The sequence below is a fragment of the Trichomycterus rosablanca genome, chromosome 19 (assembly GCF_030014385.1).
Source record: "Trichomycterus rosablanca isolate fTriRos1 chromosome 19, fTriRos1.hap1, whole genome shotgun sequence".
NCBI classification, from domain to species: domain Eukaryota; kingdom Metazoa; phylum Chordata; class Actinopteri; order Siluriformes; family Trichomycteridae; genus Trichomycterus; species Trichomycterus rosablanca.
Window position 1 is genome coordinate 12,430,279 of NC_086006.1, and position 26,012 is coordinate 12,456,290.

General features: G+C 38.0%; 1 protein-coding gene across 1 annotated transcript in view; it reads right to left on the bottom strand.

Annotated features, from left to right (window-relative positions):
* Positions 1–5,159: 5,159 nt before the first annotated feature.
* The window catches only part of cacnb3a (calcium channel, voltage-dependent, beta 3a), a 44,164-nt gene continuing 23,311 nt past the window's right edge, over positions 5,160–26,012 (bottom strand). The window contains exons 6-14 of the mRNA XM_063015128.1: positions 25,098–25,180; positions 22,364–22,383; positions 22,003–22,083; positions 21,867–21,925; positions 21,278–21,378; positions 18,854–19,005; positions 17,171–17,266; positions 14,789–14,959; positions 5,160–7,918 (exon numbers count right to left, since the gene is read on the bottom strand). Of these exons, the coding sequence (XP_062871198.1) occupies positions 7,553–7,918; positions 14,789–14,959; positions 17,171–17,266; positions 18,854–19,005; positions 21,278–21,378; positions 21,867–21,925; positions 22,003–22,083; positions 22,364–22,383; positions 25,098–25,180 (1,129 nt within the window). The 3' untranslated portion in view covers positions 5,160–7,552. The remainder of the gene's footprint in view (positions 7,919–14,788; positions 14,960–17,170; positions 17,267–18,853; positions 19,006–21,277; positions 21,379–21,866; positions 21,926–22,002; positions 22,084–22,363; positions 22,384–25,097; positions 25,181–26,012) is intronic.

Below are 26,012 nucleotides of genomic sequence, written 5' to 3' on the forward strand. Positions count from 1 at the left end.
GGTGTATAACTCAATGTTAAATATAATAATGCTATAAATTTGTATAAACCCCATTTCCAGAAAAGTTGTAACATTTGTGAAACGCAATAAAAAGAAAAAAATATAATTGTTATAATTTTATGCTGCACCCTACATTTACAAAAGTAGACAAAGCTGGACTGCAGGCAGGCCAGTCAAGCACACATTCTGTGTGTACAAGCTGCTGTTGTGACCCGTACAATATGAGGACTGACATCGTCTACATGAAAGCATATTTCTCTAAAATCTGAATATGCACCTCTGTCTTAATGGTACAGCCACACATATAAGTCACCCATGCCATAGGCTGTGAAGCACCCCAATACCATGACAGATGTTGGCTGTTGCACCTTTCACTGATAACAGTCTGGATGGTCATTTTTAACTTTTGGCCCTGAGAAATTTTTCCTGAAAAGAATTCGGCTCGGAGAACTCTGCATAGAATCAATCTATGACTTTCTCTTTGTGCAATAGTTTCAAGTTTTTGGATGCAGACTAATGGATGCAGATTAAGTGGCAATGGTTTTCGGAAGTACTACAGACATACACTGATCAGCCATAACATTAAAACCACTCCTTTCTTTCTACACTCGCTGTCTATTTTATCACTTACCATATAGAAGCATTTTGTAGTTCTACATTACTGACTGTAGTCCATCTGTTTCTCTGCATGCTTTCATGCTGTTCTTCAGTGGTAAGGACTCTCCCAGGACCACTATAGAGTAGGTATTATTTGGGTGGTGGATGATTCTCAGCACTGCAGTGACACTGACATGGTGGTGGTGTGTTAGTGTGTGTTGTGCTGGTATGAGTGGATAAGAAACAGCAATGCTGATGGAGTTGTTAAACACCTCACTGTCACTACTGGACTGAGAATAGTCCACCAACCAAAAATATATCCAGCCAACAGCACCCCGTGGGCAGCGTCCTGTGACCACTGATGAAGGTCTCTAAGATGACGACCAACTCAAACAGCAGCAACAGATGAGCGATCGTCTCTGACTTTACATCTACAAGTTGAACCAACTAGGCAGGAGTGTCTTATAGAGTGGACAGTGAGTGGACCAACATTTTAAACTCCATCAGCATTGCTGTGTCTGATCCACTCATACCAGCACAACACACACCACCACCATGTCATTGTCACTGCAGTGCTGAGAACGATCCACCACCTAAATAATACCTGCTCTGTGGTGGTCCTGACCATTGAAGAACAGGGTAAAAGCATGCTAAAAAGGTATGTAGAGAAATAGATGGACTACAGTCAGTAATTGTAGAACTACAAAGTGCTTCTATATGGTAAGTGGAGCTGATAAAATGGACAGTGAGTGTAAAAACAAGGAGGTGGTTTTAATGTTATGGCTGATCAGTGTATATAAATGTAACTAATGTCTGCATCGTTGCATAAAGAAAAAAAAATGACCCATCATTGCTTGTAAAGTCTGAACCTTAAGTGGATCCCCCTTTTAAACCCAGTTACAATTCCCTTGCCACCTGCCTGTTTTTCAGTGTGCTTCAGACATGTGTTTGTTGTATTAACAAAATACAATAAAGCTGATCAGTGAAAACACTGGGAATCTTTTGTTTCTACTTTTATCAGTTAAAAAAAGTTTCAAGCGAGTTAACAAATCACAAATTCGAAATGGGGTTTGTAATAAAGCCAGTTTGACTGAGTCACCTTTTTGGGAAAATAGTTAGCAGTAAAATAAAACAAAAGAAAAAAGCCACCTCAGTAATATTAAAATTTCAAAAAATATCAGTTTATTATTATAACTAACAGTTTGTTTCATTCATGTAAACAGAAAGCATTTTGCAGTCAGAGTTTAAATCAGCTGAATCTCAGACATTGGCTGGGAGGGATTGTTGAAGGGATTCCTCATTACTGGTGCAGTTGCAGCCTCTGCTGCCTGCTCGAACGTGCCTGCGCAAAGATGGTGAATAGTGGAGAGCAGTGACTCTCTGTACGTGATACTGTTCTCTGTCTGCAGTCGCGTTTGGCAAGGTGAAAAGAAGCTGTGGGCAACTGCACATGGTTGGACTGGTGTGTGTTAGATATGGTCCTCATCTTCAGCAGGGTAGCGTTCTGCAGCAGTGGAAGAAGCTACAACTGGGTAATTGGATATGACAACATTGGTAAAAACAGGGAAAATGCATAAATCGTACATAAAAAGTCTTCATGAAAGCATGTTTTAAATGTAGTAATGAACAAATCATGCCCATATTCAACATGCCTACACTTGTAAATTAAGAATTATTGTCCTGGTTTCTCATCAACCTACAGAAATTAATACATTTTAACAATGAAAAAAACAAAAAAAACAATAGTGAGACATGTGCTCAGCATAAACATAAACTCTAATCTGTTTAAGAAAAAATTCAATGCATTACTGTAGCAGATCAGAAAGTGTAGAAAGAAACAATTAGATGTCATGCAACTCTTGCATAGATTTTTTTCTTACCCCATCATGCTGTTTCTTCCCCCCCAAAAGATACATAATATAAACATACCAGTTAAGACAGGGAAATTAATAACAGTTAATAAAGATGCAGTACATCAAAAGTGTTAACTTGTGTATTGTAAAAGATACAATATACCCCATTTCCCAAAAAGTTGGGACATTTTTGTAAAATGCAGTAAAAATAACAATCTGTGCTTTGTTAATTATCTAAAATCTTTATTTAACGGACAAAAGTGGAACGATTGCTAATGTTTTCATTGATCAACTAAATTGTATTTTGTAAATATAAACACATTTAGAATTTGATGCCTGCAACACACTCCACAAAAGTTGGAACACCTAAGCTGTGGGCACTGATGCACATCTATACCATGACAGATGCTGGCTCTTTTACCTTTCACTAATAAAGTCTGGATGGTACTTTTTCGAGTTCTGTTCCAAACATTCGACCTCAGTTTATCCTAAAAAACAAGCTGAAACGTGGACTCATCTGACCACAGCACACGTTCTTATTGTATTTCGCTCCATCAGAGATGAGTCTGTGGCCGGAGAACTCGGCGGTGTTTCTGCATAGAAATTATGTATTGCTTTCTTTCTGTGTAACAGAGTTATAGGTTCCAGGCATCAAATTTTAAATGTGTTTACATTTTCAAAATATGTTAATCAGTGAAAACATTGTAGTTTTTGTTAAATATTCAAGAAAAATAACATCACAGATTCTTATTTGTATTTACAATTTACAAAATGTTCCATTTTCTCAGGAAATGGGATTTGTATATTTATGTTGTTATATTAAATGAAACCATGAGTTATTAAGCATACTTGTGCAGTAAAATGGCATGATGCACAAAGATGAAATCTTTTCTGTTGTAAACGACTCTACATTTTTTTCAGATTATATTTAGACTAGCTGATCTCATGCTTCACAAAAATAATAACTGGACGTAAGGCTCAAATCTAGATTTTCGGGACCCTGGAGCTGTGTGACATCCATATTACATTATGTGCAACATTTCCAGAGTAAAGTGTATCCATGTGAATTTATAGGTAAAACAAGAGTGTACTGCAGCTTTACATCTTTATGTACCCACAAACCCTGACATATATACAATCATGTGAAAAAGTTTTATTTGGCAGTGCTGAGAGATTTAGCTTATATAACTAAAAAAATTTTAAAAATTACTTTTAAACACAAGTTGTAAAATGTAATGAACAAAAATGAAAATGTATTGTGAGGAAAAAGTTAGGACACCCCCACATTTATTACTACTTAAAATATCTAAAATTAGAATCCGGTGCACCACATCAGCTGCAATGATTAGAGCATCGTTAGAGGACATTGGAGTTTTATTTAAACCTCAGACATTAGTTTGATTTGTTCTTGATTGTTGAAGTGAGTGTTGTCACCATGGTGAGATCTAAAGAGCTCTCTGAGGCCTTCAGAAAGAAGGTTGTAAATGCATATGAGTCTGGGAAGGGATTTAAAAAGATCTAAAAACAATTAGAAATCAGCCATTCCACTGTCCGGAAAATAATTTTCTTGGGCAAGTTTAGCCCAAGAGCAGACCGCAAGATGCGTAAAGAAGTCTCCAATAATCCAACAATGTCATTATGGGACCTACAGGTAGCTCTTGCCACAGTTCATGTCAAGGTACATGCATCTACCATCAGAAAGAGACTGCACAAGTTTGATTTTCATGGGAGGTGTGCAGAGGAAAAACAAACTGTCAAAAAAAAACATCAGGGAAAGACTAAAGTTTGCCAGAGAACACCAATACAAAGACCAGGACTTCTGGAACAATGTGCTTTGGAAAGATGAATCCAAAGCTAAATTATTTGGGCACAGTAACAGAAGACATGTTTGGCGCACAAAAACCTCATACCAACTGTGAAGCATAGAGGTGGAAATGTCATGGTTTGGAGCTGCTTTGCAGCAGCAGAGGCTGGCAAGCTCTCCATTATAGAATCCACAATGAATTCTTCACTGTATCAGAGGGCGCTTGAGGAAGACAATGTAAGACAATCTGTCCAAAAACTAAAGCTAAACCGGACCATACAGCATGACAAAGACCCAAAACATTCCAGTAAATCCACCAAGGAACCACCAAAAGAAAGACTGGAGAGTTCTGGAATGGTCAAGTCAAAACCCAGATCTTAATCCTATTGAGATGCTGTGGGGTGATTTGAAATGGGCTGTGCATGCAAGAAACCCCTCAAACCTCACACAGCTAAAAAAATTCTGCATGAAGGAGTGGGAAAATCTTTCTCCCAGTTGATGTCAGAGACGGTAGATGGTTATAGGAAACACCTAATTGAGGTTATTTCAGCCAAAAGGGGAAATACCAGCTATTAGGGCATAGGGTGTCCTGTTTATTACATTTTACAACTTGTGTTTAAAAGTAATTTTTTCAGTTGTATTTGTTTAGTTATATAAGCTCCATCTCTCAATACTGTTCAAATGAAGCTCAAATGTTCATATGTTTAAATATGTTCAAAAAGACAAAGGTTCTCATGGGGTGTCCTAACTTTTTCACATGACTGTATATTTATGACAACCCCTTTTAGACTCTCCCCATAGTAGTCTAAGAAGAGTTCAGACTGTGTAAACATTGTAAACATCTTATTAAAAGTAGGTGCAGTTTCATAGTAACCGGAAAGTTTCAAGTAAAAGGACTTGCTAGATTTATATTTAATACCATGTGCCATTCAGTATTTACAGTACACATATGCAGGTGCATTACTATTATCCAGTTGCAGATTAAAAAAAAGAAATCAGAGTAGATTTAGTCTACTCAAACATTCTCAATATATCCTATAGTTATTTTCGACCCTAATGTGCAAATTGTCCTACATAAATCCATAACATTCATGCAGCATTACCAAAAGTTAAAGCTAGTTGGTGTTCTTCTATACTAGCTAAGTTGTGTAACTATAGTCAGATGCAGCCATGAGCATTTTTGTCATATTTTAAACTGTTTACAGTAGCTACTCTAAGATGCTTATTATATATTTTTTTAAATATAAAGTAGGATGGGTATGTTTTGTTTTTCTACAAAAGCTTTAAGTTCTGTATGAGTATGTGGAAGGAAAAAAAACCTAAATAAAGCCAAGCTTTACAGCAGGAACTGCAGGAGATACTGTACATGTATTATGTCTAGATGACTAGACCAGATCTAATTACAGATAAGTTACCATTTAATCACCACTTTTATTTGAATTTAAGTTGAAATTAAAGCTGCAGATGTCTCACATTTATTTACACCACTGAGTGAGAATATCGTTGCTAGGTTAAAAATCTGACTCAGAAGAAATCTGCCACCTCCAGCATGCATGCACAGCATGTGTGACATTGTTAAAATACAGGCTGAATCCAGATTAGCATATTTAGCTGCACTGGACTGTTGGCTACCAAATTATTTTGTATAAAATCTGCATTGGGAATGAAATGTTTGGTACTATTTTACTTTACTGCCACTTTATGCAGTTTTTATATAGGTAGGAATAAAGCTGTGTTGATGAACTGATTTGTTTAATATTTTTATTGGTCACTATAAAATTGTCAGTTAACAGTCTACTATCGGTGATGGTAATTTTTCACTTAAAAAAATTGGCAGAATTTGGAGTCCTAAGTCTGATACAGCATTTTATGTCAATTTCTTTGTTTGAGACACAAATAATACTTAAGATATTCTTCACATTCTTGTCATGTGTTATTGGCATTACAAATATGTGATATTGCAATACACCAACCATTCAATTTTATCATTATCATGGTGGGAGCAGAGCCCAGGAAAAACTTGGCAAAATGTGGGAATACACCCTGGACGATGTGCTAATCCATTACACATACTCTGTAATTATTTAAATGTGGCACAGATTTTTTTTTTCATATATGCAAATAACTGTGTCATAGTAACAAAACCACAAGGCCTAATTAATTCCAAAAATCAATATGAGTAGTCCTACTGTGCACACAAACTACAGTGCAATGAAATTCTTCTTCTAGGGTATTTTTTATGTCCTATCCATAAGTGAGAATTTGCGTTAGGTACAAGCCAGGGTCCCATAAGATGATTTGGATAAAAAGGCCCAACATTAAAATGATCGAAAGACAGAATAAAGGTGAAGGGATACACGCAAACAGCAAATACATGGTTATTACAATAGGGTTGTAGGGGTAGTGCTGCTGCATAATAAAACTGCAACTAAAATAATAACAAAAAATGCCCATGTGTTGTATTTTTATAGTTATCTGGATGCTTTAAAAAACTAATTAGAATAATGTTGATGGTCTCAGGTATGATGAAACTAAATGCTACCTATTAATATTACCCATTTCTCTTGATTTTTGATCATCACTATGATTTCTTTTACACTGAGTGATGCTAGATGACCTTTAATAACAATATTACATGATAAAATTTCATTGCAGTTTGAAAGTAATAATGTCATCCCAGAAACTAGAGCAGGGGACAGAGATTTAAAGTGCAACAGACTCAAACTTTTCATATAATAATTATTTTTTTTAACTAACTAACCAACTATTTATGCCCAGTTACATGAACAAGGGTTTTAAGAATCTGGTCTCTGCATAACAGCTGGGCCTCACAAATGACAAGTCTTCAATTACAGCTCACTGGGTGCCAGTGCCCTTTTATGTGAATAACCCCTGTAGTTTAAAAGTAGGGTGAATATAGTAGACTATGGAAAAAAATTTAAATGAATTAGTAACCTGCTTTATAGATATTCAGTTCAGCATGATGTAATTTATGGCAGTGCATATACCAGGATAACACCTGAATAACTTTATCCACCTTCTATTATAGAAATGCATTTTTTAAAAAAGGTACTATTTTAAATTGGGTACAATTAAGAATTTTTGGAAAGCTTACCAATACTCTCTGGGACAATTTTAGTGGTACAATGTTGTCAAGACATAAGAGCTAACATTAATTAACTAACATTAGTGTTTTCTCAGCATTTGGAAAACATGCAACTTTGCTACCATGGCAAAGTTCGTAAACATGAATATATATTTCCTTTCTCTTGCATACACGTCTAATCCATCATTAGTGTCAGTAGTTATCTCGTGGCCAGGCATGCACACGCTGACGGCTGTTCCAGTGACTGTGTACAGACTTCAAGTCTCGTTGCTGAAGCAGCCGGTCCTGGGCCTCATGCCCGTTGGCGTTGTGGTTGCCACCAGAGTGATTGCGACCTGGGTATACGTCTCTGTACGAGCGGTAGTGCTGGGGAGACTCATATTCTTCCTCTTCCCCTTCATGCTCTTCCTCATCCTCCAGGGGATACAGGGAGTGGGAGGCAGCTTGGCAAAGGGAACGTGTGTCACTAGCCTCATCTGAGGGCATGAGGCTGTCACGTTCACCCTCCTCCTCTTCCTCACCTCCACCCGCACCCCCCGCTGACAAAAGCTGCTGATTCTGGGGTAAAGTAAAAAAAGGGCACAAAGGGCTAGGTGAGACATTTAAGCAGGTATTAGAAGCATCATGGGTTTTTTATTTATTTAAAGAAATATGATTCAGTACCAGACAGTGAAACCCTGATATCAGATGGTACAAATCTACATGTACACACAAGCTATTAAAGGTACAAACAAATTAAGTAAATAAGTCAAATACGCAACTGCAGAAAACATTTAGTAAACCATTTAACATGGCAGAGAGTTTTGTGTTTAATTCTTAGATGAGAACAGCACATTAATAAATTAAAAATGGACCAATAATATTACTATCTCTGTATTAACCAGAACAATAATGGAATAATGGAAATAAGAAAATAATCTGACTTAAATAATTAATGGTGAGGCATAAACAATGAGGTGCATGGTTTATTAGTTAAAAAAAGCATATATGCTTGAGTTGTTATGCTGTTAAATACAGACACAATTATGTAATTGGCCCAGTTTTCTCCAGCTTTTTTCCACTAAAAATTTTAACAGAAAACAATACATCTCTTTAAGACTACAAAGCCCAATCTAATACAAACAATTAGTGAGAATGTTTCATTTTAATTGGAAGACATTTTTTAGACCCCAAAAATGATTTACCTATTGTACTGCCTGGAATGTGTATGATCTATATAATGTTATATAATATTATATCATATGTCCTTAATTAAGTCTTCACAAATACAAATGTTTGTGTGTTAAAAGTTTAGTCAGAATGTAGGTCTTTTATTTTCAGAATAACATCTAAGATCAGAATACGTTTTATGAACAATCAATGCAGAAATCCAGATAATTTCAAATGGTAAAAACATTTTTGCTACTTTGACAATCAATGATTTTTAAATTGCAGAACGTGTGTGTCAGCATGATTAATTGTTCAGGTATTGATTGGTTGTGCAGTCAGTACAGTCAACATTTTATTTTGTGTCCTCCACTTTGATGAAATAATTTTGGACCTAAAAAATGTATTCCTTCATCTAAAGAGTTACCTTAATAGTTCTCTAAACTTGCATTAAGTAGGGTAAATTCTGGTAAAATGGGTGTATCTGAACCAAATGTAAAGGACAGACTGTGCCATATGCACATAAAGCTAATTTGCTAGCTACTCTGTCCACCAACGGACCAAAACACAATCACAGCCTAATGCTTCTCTTTTAAATCTGACTGACAAACACTAAAGAATAAAAATGAAAATGAGCTGAAAGAGTAGGGTAAACAGTCCAACACTGTCTTTTGGAAGTTGTGGAAGTGTAAGTCCACCACCCAGGCGGATTAAACCTGTATAGGAAAGAGAGAAAGCTGTGGTGCAGCTAATGAGTGGTATGGCTCCTGTTGTTTGTAGTCTTTGTTGACATTTAGTGGAATCCATTCTTCCATATACATATACAGTGTATCACAAAAGTGAGTACACCCCTCACATTTCTGCAAATATTTTATTATATCTTTTCATGGGACAACACTATAGAAATAAAACTTGGATATAACTTAGAGTAGTCAGTGTACAACTTGTATAGCAGTGTAGATTTACTGTCTTCTGAAAATAACTCAACACACAGCCATTAATGTCTAAATGGCTGGAAACATAAGTGAGTACACCCCACAGTGAACATGTCCAAATTGTGCCCAAAGTGTCAATATTTTGTGTGACCACCATTATTATCCAGCACTGCCTTAACCCTCCTGGGCATGGAATTCACCAGAGCTGCACAGGTTGCTACTGGAATCCTCTTCCACTCCTCCATGAGCTGGTGGATGTTAGACACCTTGAACTCCTCCACCTTCCACTTGAGGATGCGCCACAGGTGCTCAATTGGGTTTAGTCCATCACCTTTACCTTCAGCTTCCTCAGCAAGGCAGTTGTCATCTTGGAGGTTGTGTTTGGGGTCGTTATCCTGTTGGAAAACTGCCATGAGGCCCAGTTTTCGAAGGGAGGGGATCATGCTCTGTTTCAGAATGTCACAGTACATGTTAAAATTCATGTTTCCCTTAATGAACTGCAGCTCCCCAGTGCCAGCAACACTCATGCAGCCCAAGACCATGATGCTACCACCACCATGCTTGACTGTAGGCAAGATACAGTTGTCTTGGTACTTCTCACCAGGGCGCCGCCACACATGCTGGACACCATCTGAGCCAAACAAGTTTATCTTGGTCTCGTCAGACCACAGGGCATTCCAGTAATCCATGTTCTTGGACTGCTTGTCTTCAGCAAACTGTTTGCGGGCTTTCTTGTGCGTCAGCTTCCTTCTGGGATGACGACCATGCAGACCGAGTTGATGCAGTGTGCGGCGTATGGTCTGAGCACTGACAGGCTGACCTCCCACGTCTTCAACCTCTGCAGCAATGCTGGCAGCACTCATGTGTCTATTTTTTAAAGCCAACCTCTGGATATGACGCCGAACACGTGGACTCAACTTCTTTGGTCGACCCTGGCGAAGCCTGTTCCGTGTGGAACCTGTCCTGGAAAACCGCTGTATGACCTTGGCCACCATGCTGTAGCTCAGTTTCAGGGTGTTAGCAATCTTCTTATAGCCCAGGCCATCTTTGTGGAGAGCAACAATTCTATTTCTTACATCCTCAGAGAGTTCTTTGCCATGAGGTGCCCTGTTGAATATCCAGTGGCCAGTATGAGAGAATTGTACCCAAAACACCAAATTTAACAGCCCTGCTCCCCATTTACACCTGGGACCTTGACACATGACACCAGGGAGGGACGACACATTTGGGCACAATTTGGACATGTTCACTGTGGGGTGTACTCACTTATGTTGCCAGCCATTTAGACATTATTGGCTGTGTGTTGAGTTATTTTCAGAAGACAGTAAATCTACACTGCTATACAAGCTGTACACTGACTACTCTAAGTTATATCCAAGTTTCATGTCTATAGTGTTGTCCCATGAAAAGATATAATGAAATATTTGCAGAAATGTGAGGGGTGTACTCACTTTTGTGATACACTGTACTTTATATCATTGCCTGCCACCCAACCTCAACAAATAATAGATCCACCCTATGCTAAGAAGTTGGCAATGTTTTATTTCATTCAATGCTGCTTTTTAAATCTTCATTATCTGGTGATTGAGAACAAAAGGTTTCATTGTTACACCATCAGTCCACAGCAGTCATTTCAAAATGGTTTATCTATCTGCGTCTGGCTGTGCATATTTTAAACATATACTGATGACTCTTCCATGCAGATCATGTTTGTGCAAACATTGCTGTAAATGAAATGTGCACCACCACTCCTGTGTCACCTAAATTTCATGCAGGTCATCTGCTGTCATATGTTGGTTTTACTTGGCCTTTTTGCTTGGAATATAAGCAGTTTCATGGTCATTCAAATATTGAACAGCTACTGTTAACTGCTTTTTCCTAATGCCAATGCCTTCCTCTGATTTGTTTTGAAATTGTCATCAATTCCTAATGGCTCAGAATGACAATTCCTGACTTGCCTCATAAGTCCTAACAAGCCAATTCAAAATAATGAGTTAATTATGTTTCAAGACTTTACAACATATGGCATTTAGCTCAGGGTTACAACACTTATGTAACTTGTGTATTTGCACATTTTAGATGTTACACATTTTAGGTGACACATTCAGTAAACCTTATGTTTGCAAGGTATTTAAATAAATCAAGCAATAAGCATTCTTGTTATGTTACATTAGTATATATAATCATATTTGCACATATGATTATTTGCACATTTCCAGCCATGGTTATTTCCATTTAGGGGAGGTAGGTGTGGACGGGTTAGAGTGGGCATAGGGTGAAGGTGGTGGGCGATAAGAAGGTGTCAGGGTGTGGAATTTATTTGGTGTGGGAAATGCAGGAAAGCCATCTCTCCTACTCACCCTGGGTTTTAACTTGATCATTCAATTAATTCCTGAAGACTGCAAAAATGTTAAGCATGAATGAGTAAAACAGACAATATGGTACAATATGGCAACACTTGAAGCTTCAGTAGGCAAGATCACATAGTATGAAATATGAGAAAATGCAAAAGAGGAAAAAACATTTCTTATTAATTATTTTAGCATTAACGACGAAATTAACATGTGCAATAGACACAGTTTGCCTATTGTAATTAGGTGCACTGCAATAAAAGAATGTAAAAATATATATACATTTATATTTCCAGGTCGCAAAAACAAATGCTGTTAATCAACATCATGTACAGTGGGGCCAAAAAGTATTTAGTCAGCCACTGATTGTGCAAGTTCTCCTACTTAGAAAGATGAGAGAGGTCTGTAATTTTCATCATAGGTACACTAAAACTATGAGAGACGAAATGAGAAAAAAAATCCAGGAAATCACATAGTAGGATTTTTAAAGAATTTATTTGTAAATTATGGTGGAAAATAAGTATTTGGTCACCCACAAACAAGCAAGATTTCTGGCTCTCACAGACCTGTAACTTCTTCTTTAAGAAGCTCCTCTGTCCTCCACTGGTTACCTGTATTAATGGCACCTGTTTGACCTCGTTATCTGTATAAAAGACACCTGTCCACAGCCTCAAACAGTCAGACTCCAAACTCAACCATGGCCAAGACCAAAGAGCTGTCAAAGGACACCAGAAAGAAAATTGTAGACCTGCACCAGGCTGGGAAGAGTGAATCTACAATAGGCAAGCAGGTTGGTGTGAATAAATCAACTGTGGGAGCAATTGTAAGAAAATGGAAGACATACAAGACCATTGATAATCTCCCTCGATCTGGGGCCCCATGCAAGATCTCATCCCGTGGGGTCAAAATGATCATGAGAACGGTGAGCAAAAATCCCAGAACTACACGGAGGGACCTGATGAATGACCTGCAGAGAGCTGGGACCAAAGTAACAAAGGCTACCATCAGTAACACACTACGCAGAGAGGGACTCAAATCCTGCAGTGCCAGGCGTGTCCCCCTGCTTAAGCCAGTACATGTCCAGGCCCATCTGAAGTTTGCCAGAGAGCATATGGATGATCCAGAAGAGGATTGGGAGAATATCATGTGGTCAGATGAAACCAAAATGGAACTTTTTGGTAAAAACTCAACTCGTCGTGTTTGGACGAAGAAGAATGCTCAGTTGCATCCCAAGAACACCATACCTACTGTGAAGCATGGGGGTGGAAACACCATGCTTTGGGGCTGTTTTTCTGCAAAGGGGACAGGATGACTGATCCGTGTTAAGGGAAGAATGAACGGGGCCATGTATAGTGAGATTTTAAGCCAAAACCTCCTTCCATCAGTGAGAGCATTGAAGATGGAACGTGGCTGGGTCTTCCAGCATGACAATGATCCCAAACACACCGCTCGGGCAACAAAGGAGTGGCTCCGTAAAAAAGCATTTCAAGGTCCTAGAGTGGCCTAGCCAGTCTCCAGACCTCAACCCCATAGAAAATTTGTGGAGGGAGTTGAAAGTCCGTGTGCCCAGCGACAGCCCCAAAACATCACTGCTCTAGAGGAGATCTGCATGGAGGAATGGGCCAAAATACCAGCTACAGTGTGTGCAAACCTGGTGAAGACTTACAGGAAACATTTGACCTCTGTCATTGCCAACGAACTTTTGTTATTGACAAAATACTTATTTTCCACCATAATTTACAAAAAAATTCTTTAAAAATCCTACAATGTGATTTTTTTTCTCATTTTGTCTCTCATAGTTGAAGTGTACCTATGATGAAAATTACAGACCTCTCATCTTTCTAAGTAGGAGAACTTCCACAATCAGTGGCTGACTAAATACTTTTTGGCCCCACTGTAACAGTAATTCCTTCTAAGGGAATGTTCTTATAACAATAAGTAATTTTTTTAAATCTTAGGCTCGGTTATTCCAGCCACATGCATGTTTACACTTAAAATATTACAAGTAAAATAGGCTTTAGAGAAGAGCTTTGCAGCTTTTAACATGACACTATCATAGGATGCCAGTGTTTCAACTAGTTAATTTATAGATTTTTTTGCTTTTGTTTTGGTGTAAATGCTGCTACAGTGAAATGAAAAGAAAGATGAACAGAATGGTCAGAATACGGCTAAAACACTAAATTACCTAACAGAATTTTCTTGTTCTTTTGTTGAGTTTTGTTGTTGAGTTGCAGATATTTCGATTATTAGCAGCATTCACACTACAACTGTTTATTTATAACTACATAAATTTTTTTTCATAGTGAGTACAAAGAACAGCTTGACCTCAAACCAGTCTAGAATGAAATCAGTGCCCAAGCACTAAATAAGATATTTAACAAGTACATATGGATGTGATATTGGTTTTCACATCACATCTTTGTGGTGTTCGTTATTTTTTCATCATGATCACTCTGTGTGCTCATGTGCACTCTGAAATAGGGATTTATTAATCACATATTTAATATTCATTGCTTTATTTGTGCTACATCTGGGGCATTTCTGTACAATTCAATGTGACAACCTATTTCAAATGCATATGGTATTAAAACAAAGTGACCTATTTGATCTCAGTTGTAACAACAGCCACTCTTCTGAGAAGCCTTCACAAGAATTTGAGTATGCCTGGGCACTGATGGTTAGTCAAAAATGCCTAAATTGATGTTCCATTTCATTCCAAAGCTGTCTAACAGGGTTGGAGTCAGGGCTTTGTGCAGGAGGTTCTTTAAACCAAGCTATTCTTTATGTCTTTATAAACCTTGCTTTGTGCACAGTGACATGGTAATGCTTGAACAGGACTGGAACTTCTCTAAACTGTTGCTGCAAAGATGGAAGCATATAATTTTCTTTAAATAATTAATTTATTAGACCCGTTAGCAATTGTAGTGGCTGAAACACATTCAAAATTAGAAGGGGTTTACTTATACTTTTGTCCATATAGTGTATGTCAGATATACCTGAAGACTGGAGATAGCTGAAGGTGGAGTTATCAGATTTTGCTCCAATAGTGGGTTCAGAGGAGCAGTGCCTGGCAAATGAGTGGCACGCCAGTAGACCTCTAGGTATTCAGCTAGGTGTTCACAGGCATCTTCCAATTGGTTCTCATCAAGGATGACATCAAACATCTCCTGATGGGAGAGATGGTGGAGCAGAGATGACATGTAGGGAATGGAGTTAGAAGATATTATATTAAATATCTTAGAATGGAGATCAGGTGACAGGAGATGGATCTGAGCGACAGGTAGGAAAATGGTTCTGTGGAACAACATGCAATGTAGCATTTGTCAGATTGAGATTTGCAACAGCAAATACTAGATCATTAGAACTCTACCAACGCCATTAACTTAAGATAAATTAGGGTATAACATTCGGGAAAAAAATGAGCTCCCTAAAAAAGTTAATTAAAGAAATTACATTACTTGCAAATGATACCCTCTGCAAAAAACATAAGTCCGCAAATAAATATAAGCCTACAACTTATACTTGTATATAAATATACACTGCTCAAAAAAATTAATTAATTAAATCACACATCGGATCTCGATGAACAAAAGAATCAAGTTGAAAATCTTTACTGATATTAATTGTGTAATCAGTTAAGAACAAAATGACATAACAACAGTCAATGGAAAGCAAAATCATCGACTCATGGAGGGCTGGACTCAAATTCATACCGAAAATCAAAGTAAAACATTGAAATCATAGGCTCATCCAATTTCCATGAATTTTATCATGGCAACTCATAATGTTACTCAGTGTGTATGGCCCCCATGTGCCTGTATGCACTTCCAGCCAATCGAGCTGCACGGTGCTGGGCTGTGAGTACAGGTCCCACTAGAGGACGTCGGGCTCTTATGCCACCCTCATGAAGTCTGTTTCGGACAGTTTGTTCAAAAACATGCACACCAGTAGACCGCTGGAGGTCAATTTGTAGGGCTTTGGCAGTGCTCCTCCTGTTCCTCCTTGCACAAAGGAGCAGATACCGGTCCTGCTGCTGGGTGGATGCCCTTCTACAGTCCTGTCCTGCTCTCCTTGTGTAACGGCCTGTCCTATCTCCATGCTCTTGAGACTGTGCTGGGAGACTAAGCAAACCTTCTTGTGACAGCACGTATGAATGTGCCATCCAGGCACCATCCAGGTACCGCCTTATGCTACCAGTAGTGACAAGGACATTAGCAAAATGCAAAACTAGAGAAGAATCAGTCAGGAAGGATAAGAAAAGAGTATTTGTCTGTTGCCACCACCTGCAAAACCATTCCCTTTTTGGGGGTTGTCTTGCTGTTGCCTCTCCAGTGCACCTATTGTAACTTTCATTTGCACCAAAGCAGGTAAACTTGATTCACAATCGCTTATGCTTCCTAACTGGGCAGATTGATATCCCTGAAGTTTGTGTTATACTGTGATGATTAAGTGTTCCCTTAATTCTTTTGAGCAGTGTAGGTAATGGTGATATATATTGAACAAACCTCTTAGCGTTATATTATAATTATACTAAAAAACATATTGTATACTCATAATAGTGTCCTCATTATTACAGTGTTTGCTTTACTGTCCATTTGGTAATTGTTTATTAATAAATAACATGGCCAAAAGTATGCTTTCATCACTTTTAATTTTTTTTGCTGTTTTAGCCACATTACGGCACTTTATTGTTGCCGTTGTACAGTATCAAATGCAGAGTCATGCAATCTAGACAATGGCAGCACAATAGGGTCATAAAAAAGACGTCATAGGTTTTAACATCCCAACTGGCCTGGCATAAAACACCATCAGACTTGCATTCTCTGAATATCAAGGGGACACTACAGTTTGCTATCCCAGTATTAATGTTAAGACACTATTATAGAAATAATAGTCTGGGCTGTTTTGATGGTTTGGGGGCCTCTTGTATGAGTAAAGGAACTCCTACTTCGGCATTGTACAGTTGTGCCAAGTTAGGGAGAGTTCCTGTTTCATCATGACAACGTCACATTGCACAAAGCAAGAAATTTGGTAGGTAAGAACTTGGCTGGCTTATCACAACCATATACAGAAGTCAGTTATACAGTTTATCCCTTGACACAAGCCAACATATCTGGCAAAATGGATCACTGACTGCAAATGAGGCTATGCTTAACAACACTGCCTGATGTAACTAATGCTTTTGTGGCTGCCTAGTGAAAAGGAGACCAATTAATGCTCATGCTGTTGTACTGTACACAGATATGATGTTTAGGTATCCACATACTTTTGACCGTGTAATGTATTTTATTTAATATATTTATGAAGGACTTTTGGGGGGACTTTTCAGTTAATGCTCTGTCAAACATATGTAGGAAAATGTTTGAAACTTTACTCACAGGTGGATACTGTGCCAGTTTATCTGCAGCCATCAACTGTACATTTAAATGTTTGCTCTGGGATTTACCCCTCGACTTTACTAGCCTCTGTAAAACCTGAAGGAAAGAAAAGGAATAACAAGGTTATTCATTTTTTTAATGTATTAATGCCATTTTACCCATCAATCAACACTTACTGTATCATAATGACAAAGTACAAACACTTTTAGATGTTTTTTTCCAAATTGCTTTATATTTAAAAACTGAAATCTCTTACTTAATATTGAATATTTTGTAGAAGAATTACAACTGTTACTCTTTTATACGTCTTTACAAGCTTTGCACACCTGGGTTTGGGCAGTTTATCCCACTCATTATGGCAGCTACTCTCAAACTATCAGACTGAATGGTAAGCGAGTGTATAGGTGGCAAAACACAATCTAATGACTTATGACTTGGGTCTCAAACTATTAAACCCGTGTCTGTTCCCTATGCCATTTGAAAATGAAAACATTGTCAAAAAGTACGCTTTAATAACATCATTAGCATTAACTTAAATAAACCATTTAATAATAATGATAAAGTCAGATTAAAGTTACATCCACTAAACATTAGATCACTAACTAAAACCTGGACTATACCTAATGATTACTTAGGCTAAAATGAAGAAGCACCTTCTGCTTCTCTACTTGTGAAACTACTATACAGTGAGGTAAATACAGCTAAACAAAGTTATATGTGAATGCTGTCAGAGTGGATTTGATGGTTATTTCACACAAATGCAATTAGCATTTAGCAGATGCTTTTATCCAAAGCAACTTACATTTATGACTGATACAGTATGAGCAATTAAGGGGTTAAGGGTCTTGCTCAGAGGCCCAATAGTGGCAGCTTGGGGGCAGTGGGACTTGAACCAGCAAACTTCTAATTACTAGTCCTTAACCGCTGAGCTACTACTGGTCATGAAAAAACTTTAGATATTATTTTTTTATCCTGTGTGTACCTTGCTACAATTTATTAAAATTTGATCAGACATCCACAGACAGCTCTCCAGACTTCATGGCTGTAAAAATTTTTTTTGAGATTTTGCTGCTTATTTTAGCAAAACAGTGACAAGTCACATTTCCATGTGTTACAACAGCATGGGTTTGCATTATAAGAATGCAGGTGCTAGACAGGCCTGTTCACAATATAAAGTGCAATAAAAAGTAACAGACACCCAGACTGTTAAGCAGCTGAAGTTTTATATCAAACAGAAAAATAGAAAAGTTCCACTTTTACAACTACATGAAATTGTGTCCTTGGTTTCCAAATCAACAAATAATGTTGTTAAATAGAAAAGTGACGTAACCGAGGTAAACATGACCCTGTTCCAGTTTTGGGCAAAGAAAATGGATTTACAAATGCTGTTTGAAAAGCAAAATTAAAGGCTGAATATTAAATATATTCCTACAATTGATATAAACATTATATCAAATAGAGTGCCTGCGCCAACAGTCACAGTTAGTAAAACCTCTGCTGTTGTAACAGTGAGATTGTATTACTTACAAACAGCCCTGACACTACACATCTAATGCACCCTATAATTGCAAATCTTCTAATCATAAAGCATCCTTTTTATTCTATTTTACCCCTACAACACATATCATGCACTTTTAAATGAATCAGTCAGAAATCGGAAATAAATACCAGAGGATTTCCTACCTTTGGTGATGTAACTTTGACATAAACAATTATGGGCGCCAGTGATGTTTTGGCCAGTTGACTTGGCTGGTTAATAGTGTCTGCATCCAGTACAACCAGTTGGAGAGATTTAGCCAGCTCAAATATCCTCTCAATCTCGCTCTGCACTTCCACTGTAAGTAGTAAAAGAAAGGCAGCATTAGGGAATCAGGAAAGAATACACAATACAGTCAATAAGTACTTCTCTATCAGAAGTGCAACTAAATACATACAACTACAAGTAAAGCTTGTGAAGCCTTTATTATTGCCTAAAATGCCTTAGTTTTGCCTTTAAATACTACCAAAAAGGCTAATACAAGCAATTTCTAAACTAATAACACAAAAGGCTGCTGTACTTAATTTTTTTATATTTTCTTTAAGCTTCCTAGATTAATCATTAACAGTCCAGGCTGGACAAAATACTTGAACTACTGTATTTCACTGTTAGGTTAATAAACTGTAATTGGTTTATTCTACAGATCCTTCCACTAACATTTACAGTTGCCATGAGTTCTCCAACTCTCAAACAGGTCTTATTCATAAGTTATCTATATTTGTTTGTTTTGATCAGGTCATGGTAAATAAGATTTAGATTGTATGTGTCTTTTTGTAGTACATGGCATGTCTATACCCACTAATCAAATCTTATCTTATTAGCATGGATGTACCTGGAGTAGTAATGGTTATGTGTGCACCAAAGACATGCCTGTGAGTTAAAGACATTAACTCACAAAAGTACAAAGAAATTACTTTTAATGTTTTGGCTTTATTGTATTTGTTGTATTTTTGCATTGTATTTTTAATTTAACTTTTTTGTATTTTGTAAACATAAACACATTTTGAATTTCATGCCTACAACACACTTAAAAATGTTGGGGTGGGGCAACAGAGCAAAAACAGTCTAAAATATTCAGGTTTTTACCATTTTTAGACAATTAATAAGCAGGTGAATTGGTAACAGGTTATGGTATCGTGGTTGCTTGCAAAGACTGAGCCTTTGGTGAATCCTCCTTTTATACCCTTTGTGAGAATACCTTGATACCTTGAACTTATGTCAGTTAAATAAGGGTTCGAGGAAATTCCTATATTCTTGCTTTATTGCATGTTACAAAATGTCCCATCTTCTCTGGAAATGGGGTTTGTATCTGATGGCAAGATTTTAGACCATAGTTTTTATTGGATGAGCAGCTCTCTACCAGTCTGGCTGTAATATTTATTTTAGGTATAAATTTAGGATTTCATCTAAACTATATACTTTATTCTGTAATCAACTGTGCTGTACATTTACTTGTACGTATTAAGTCACTGTCTCATTGCATCATCAAACTTAGTTAGTAACTTTTGGTAAATGACTGCTGACTTGGGGGAGGTGGGCACTGATGTCCTGTGAAGGCCTTCGTAACTTTGTTACCTGCTCGCTCTTCCTTTTAGTTATGCTGTAATAATTAGGGGTGCCAGAGTCTAAAGCTACTCTCGGCAAAACTGACATTTTACTCTTAATGATTTCACATTTTAACTACATCATCTGTTGTTTTACCCCGAGGTTAAAGACTGCATGTCGAGGACCACTGTGCCAACAATGCTAGATGTGACGGAAACCTGGCTTGTTTGCACCAAAAATGTCAAGAACTCACTACGGACTTTATCACAGAAAAATAATGAAGAACTCCAATTATTTTTTTTACTAGTTATAACTTTTATTTTAATTTAATTTTGTGTATGTTTGATTTGTGTAAATCCTATTTATTCAAATTATCCTTCAGGCCACCCAAGGAGGATTGGGGTCCCTGCTGATTCTGGTTCCTCTTAAGGTTTCTTCCTGTATTTTTAAGGGAGTTATTTCTTACTACTGTTGCCCTCAGCTTGCTCAACAGGGGTTTTTGGTCTGTTGGTCCTGAATTCTGTAAAGTTGCTTTGAGACAATGTTCATTGTAAAAAGCTCTATACAAGTAAATTTGACTTGACTAACTTGACATTACTATGTAAAGCATAAACCATTCTGCATTTGCTCGATCGATGAGTGCAAGTGGTATAGTCAAAGCAGCCAAAACACATACAGATCCTTCCATTAATATTTACAGTTGGCATGAGTTCTCTAGGTTTGTTTTGACCAGGTCATGGTAAATAAGATTTAGATTGGCATGTCTATACCCACTCATCAAATCTTATCTTATTAGCATGGAGGTACCTGGAGTAGTAATGGTTATGTGTGCACTAAAGACATGACATGTAACTGGTTTGGTGTTATAAGAAAATTAAAATGAATTTTTGTCCCGTGCATTGTTATATTATATTACACAGTCATGTAATAATGCACACCGTTATTATATGACTATAATGAAGACAGGGTGTAGACTATTATTAGTTTGTGTGTGTGTAGGTGTGTGTTTATGTGTATGTTCTTACCCAAACTAGAGCGCGTGTTGGACCGATCCATGATGGGTCTCCTATTGAGGACTGATCGCTTGGCTAATGACAGGTCAGCTGTTACTTGTGTAATAGAAATTCTGCCAGAGGAAGTGTATCATTTTATTACAGTATCAAGTTAATTTACTATAACAACATCTGTGTGACTAGAGTGCACAGCTTTGCTTCTAAAGGCTCTGGCAGGTTGGCCACCTTTTCTGTGTTTACTATGGTACTATACTTTAGCTTCACATGGCCAGGGTTGTGGTTGTATTTTACAGTTCGTCAGTGAGAATACAGCTCTGGAAAATAATGTGAGTGAAATAACCTTATAGTTAAGTGAGAACATGAACTTATTATGGTGAAAAAAAATGAACATGGGAATCAAACTTAGGACCTCCTAGCTGTGAGGCTACAGCTCTATCCACTGAGCCAGCGTGCCACCCTACAATTCTTTTTGAGGTCATTATGACAGGACATTTGGTCTGGAAAGACTGTTCCAGATGATCTTACAATTTTTAAACAATCTGAAGACATACCATCAATTGCAACATTACATGCTTTTTTATTGTTTGTAGTCATAACTTACCGTCCTTCAAAGCGGTGCTTAAGAAAATCAAATAAAGCTTTCTGCATCATATCAGTCACCTGTGAACAAAAATAATTAACATATTGGTCAGCAGAATTTGGCTTTTAGTCATTTTTTAACGTATAGGTACACTGACCTCATAGCCCTTAAGTGATGGTCCAACTAAAACCACTGGCCTCATGGATGGGACCACATCATATGGAGGAATGTGTTCAGTCTGGAAGAAAAAGTAACGTGAGAAATATTTTCTGCAACAAGTTTAAATAGTGTAATAAAATAAGGCTACAGAAATGAATGCATAACAGATAAAAAAATCATGATTTCACATGCCTATTGAGTGTCCAAATAAAGACTCATATTTCATATCACCCCAATATATTATCTGTCTCCTGGGTGTATTCATAGCCGAAAGAATGTTGTACCCAAAAAAGACAGATGGGATTGCAACACAGGACTGTTACACACACACTAAAGCCATTTCATGCATACAAACCTACCTGCTTTTGCTTCTGTTTGGCTTTTAAAAATGAGAAAACAAAAATCAGAAACTTACAGAAAACAAAACATTATATAAAGTACAAAATTCATGTAAAATCAATAAATATACAGGGTGGGCCATTTATATGGATACACCTAAATAAAATGGGAATGGTTGGTGATATTAACTTCCTGTTTGTGGCACATTAGTATATGGGAGGGGGAAAACTTTTCAAGATGGGTGGTGACCATGGTGGCCATTTTAAAGTCGGCCATTTTGGATCCAACTTTAGTTTTTTCAATGGGAAGAGGGTCATGTGACACATCAAACTTATTGAGAATTGCACAAGAAAAACAATGGTTGGTTTTAACGTAACTTTATTCTTTCATGAGTTATTTACAAGCTTCTCTTTGTTTTACAGCCATTGACATGTCACAGAGGTTAACACGTGAGGAGCGGATAGAAATTGTGTTGATGTCTGGTGAACGCAGTACCCGGGTCATTGCAGCAGATTTCAATGCAAGACACCCTACGAGACCACCCATCTCCCATGCTACAGTTAGCAAACTGCTTGCCAAGTTTCGTGAAACTGGTTCAGTGTTGGATTTGCCAAAATGTGGACGCATGAAAACTGTCACTAATGAAGAAACATCAGTGGCTGTCCTAGCTTCATTCAGCAAGAGCCCACAGCGTAGCACTCGCCGCATGTCACTGGAGAGTGGCATCAGTCGAACATCCCTTCGGCGGATATTAGCTACTCACAAATGGCACCCTTACAAACTCCAGCTGCTGCAGCATCTCGACGAGGATGACCCAGATCGGCGCACTGAATTTGCAGAATGGGCAAAACTAAAATTGGAACAGGACCCTCAGTTTACACAGAACATTTTGTTCAGTGATGAGGCAAACTTTGATGTGAATGGTGAAGTTAACAAACAAAACCACCGCTATTGGTCTGACACTAACCCACATTGGATAGATCCCTCCAAGACTGTTGGAACACAAAAATTGATGGTATGGTGTGGTATATGGGGTACAAAGATAGTGGGGCCATTCTTCATCAATGGAAACCTCAAGGCCACTGGATATTTGAAATTGCTACATGATGATGTGTTTCCCTCTTTATGCACTGAAGCTGGCACGTTCCATGAGTTTTTCCAGCAAGATGGTGCACCACCACATTATGGGTGTCAGGTCCGAGCATTCCTAGATGAACAGTTTCCTGGAAAGTGGATTGGTCGTCGTGGGCCAGTTGAATGGCCCCCAAGGTCTCCCGATCTGACCCCCTTAGATTTTTATCTTTGGGGTCATCTGAAGGCAATTGTCTATGCTGTGAAGATACGAGATGTGCAGCACCTGAAACTACGGATACTGGAAGCCTGTGCTAGCATTTCTTCTGCGGTGTTGCTATCAGTGTGTGAAGAGTGGGAGAAGAGGGTTGCATTGACAATCCAACACAATAGGCAGCACTTTGAACACATTTTATAAGTGGTCAGAAACTTAAAAATAACTCATGAAAGAATAAAGTTACGTTAAAACCAAGCACACCATTGTTTTTCTTGTGAAATTCTCAATAAGTTTGATGTGTCCCATGACCCTCTTCCCATTGAAAAAACTAAAGTTGGATCCAAAATGGCCGACTTCAAAATGGCCGCCATGGTCACCACCCATCTTGAAAAGTTTTACCCCTCCCATATACTAATGTGCCACAAACAGGAAGTTAATATCACCAACCATTCCCATTTTATTTAGGTGTATCCATATAAATGGCCCACCCTGTATATATTTTTAATGCATTTTCTCCCCATTTTCCTCCTGATTTAGCGCACTCAATTTTTGGCTTCCGCTGCTGAGAGATACCAGATTGCATCCAAGGAGAGCACGTCGCTGCTCACGCCTCTTCCGACACGTGTACAGCCCTCCTCTTCTCGCCCCTGCATTCTGCACAGGCGTCTCTTCCGCCAGTCAGGGTAATTACACAGCGTATGAAAAACCCACCTACCCACACACCCACAAATAGTCCGGCACCCACCCTGCAGATACGGTGGCCAATTAGTATCTGCTGCAGGCACTGCCAATTATGCTCGCAAGATGGCGTCCAGCCGACCGGTGGAAACACCGAGTTTCAAACCGAGGAGTTCAGAAACTCTGTGCTGGTGTGCAAGCCACCTGGGTGCCAAAATCAATATTTTAACAAACATTGTAGTATAATGTAATATCAATATTTTAAAACATACAAATTTTTATACAAACCCAGTTTCCACAAAAAAGCTGTGGCATATTGTTAAATGCTATAAAAATAAGAATCTGTGATCTGTTATATCTTTTCAATCTGTATTTAACTGACAAAAGTACAAATGACTTTAAATGTTTTGGCTGAGCAACTTGATTGTATTTTGTAAATAGAACCAAATAAATCAATGAATAAAATTACATTCAAAATTAAGTTAAAAAAATCTTTGGTAAGTTAAATAAATGTTTAAAAGAATTAACAAACAACATATTTTTTGTTTTTACTGCATTTTACAAAATGTCCCAACTTCTCTGGAAACTGGGTTTGTATTTGGCCTACCTGAGGTTTGACTGTCATGCACTAACTAAAAAGGAGGAAAAGAAAGCCAGAGGGTAAGGGAAGACTAAACTTACGAAGCACAGCTCAATCACGATAAATCACTATAAATATATTCTGTGTTAGGAAAAGCACTGACAGCCATTATCACTTTCAAAGAAGTTCCGTGCCTTGTTATACTCACTCTCACCTGCAGACGGAGGTGTGGATCTCCAGCCTCCGGACACAATGTCACCCAGATTGGAAGAGGAATTACTTCCACTTTTCCTGCAAAAAAGTTTGAACTGAACTCTTTATTCATTCACTTATTTATATATTTTCATTAACTGCTTTATCTTGTCAGGTGTGCTACCGTGCCACTTTTGGTCAGCATCAGTATAACAATCAGATACCGATAGTGCATAACATACACTCTACTAACACACACCGACACACCACTAACACAACAAAGACTGAGGAACAGGAAAAATCTGCAACCCCAATTAGAATGAACCAAATTACACAAAGACTCAGAATGAAATATCTGAATTATTGGAAAACTTAAACTAAAGTCCAGAGTAAAATGCAGTGTAATCTGGCCCTAAACCAACACTACAGTGCAGCAGAATATCTGAGCACAGTATCTGATTTAAAATTAAGAAACACCTTGACGAGTTACAGACTGAGCGCACACAACCTGGCCGTGGAGACGGGGCGACACACCCGGTCCTGGCTGCCCCGAGAGGAGAGGCTGTGCCAGCACTGCACTCTCAGTACAGTAGAGACAGAGCTGCACTTCCTCACCCAATGTACCAAATACCACCACATCCGCTCCCAATTCTTCCCCAAATTTAACACCATCATCCCCACCTTCAACTCCCTCCCAGACCCCGACAATCTGCCCCACCTACTGGGGGAGCACAGAGAGCGCTGCACACTAGCAGCACTCCATACACACACCTGCCACCAGGTGAGGGACAGTGGGTGGCCATGTCTCTCTCTCTCTCACACACACACACAACTAATTTTTATGACTACATCATAAATGTTAATGTTACCATTTTATTGTTACTATTTGCACTATTTTATGATTATTTTATTTTATTTTTTTGCATCTGTA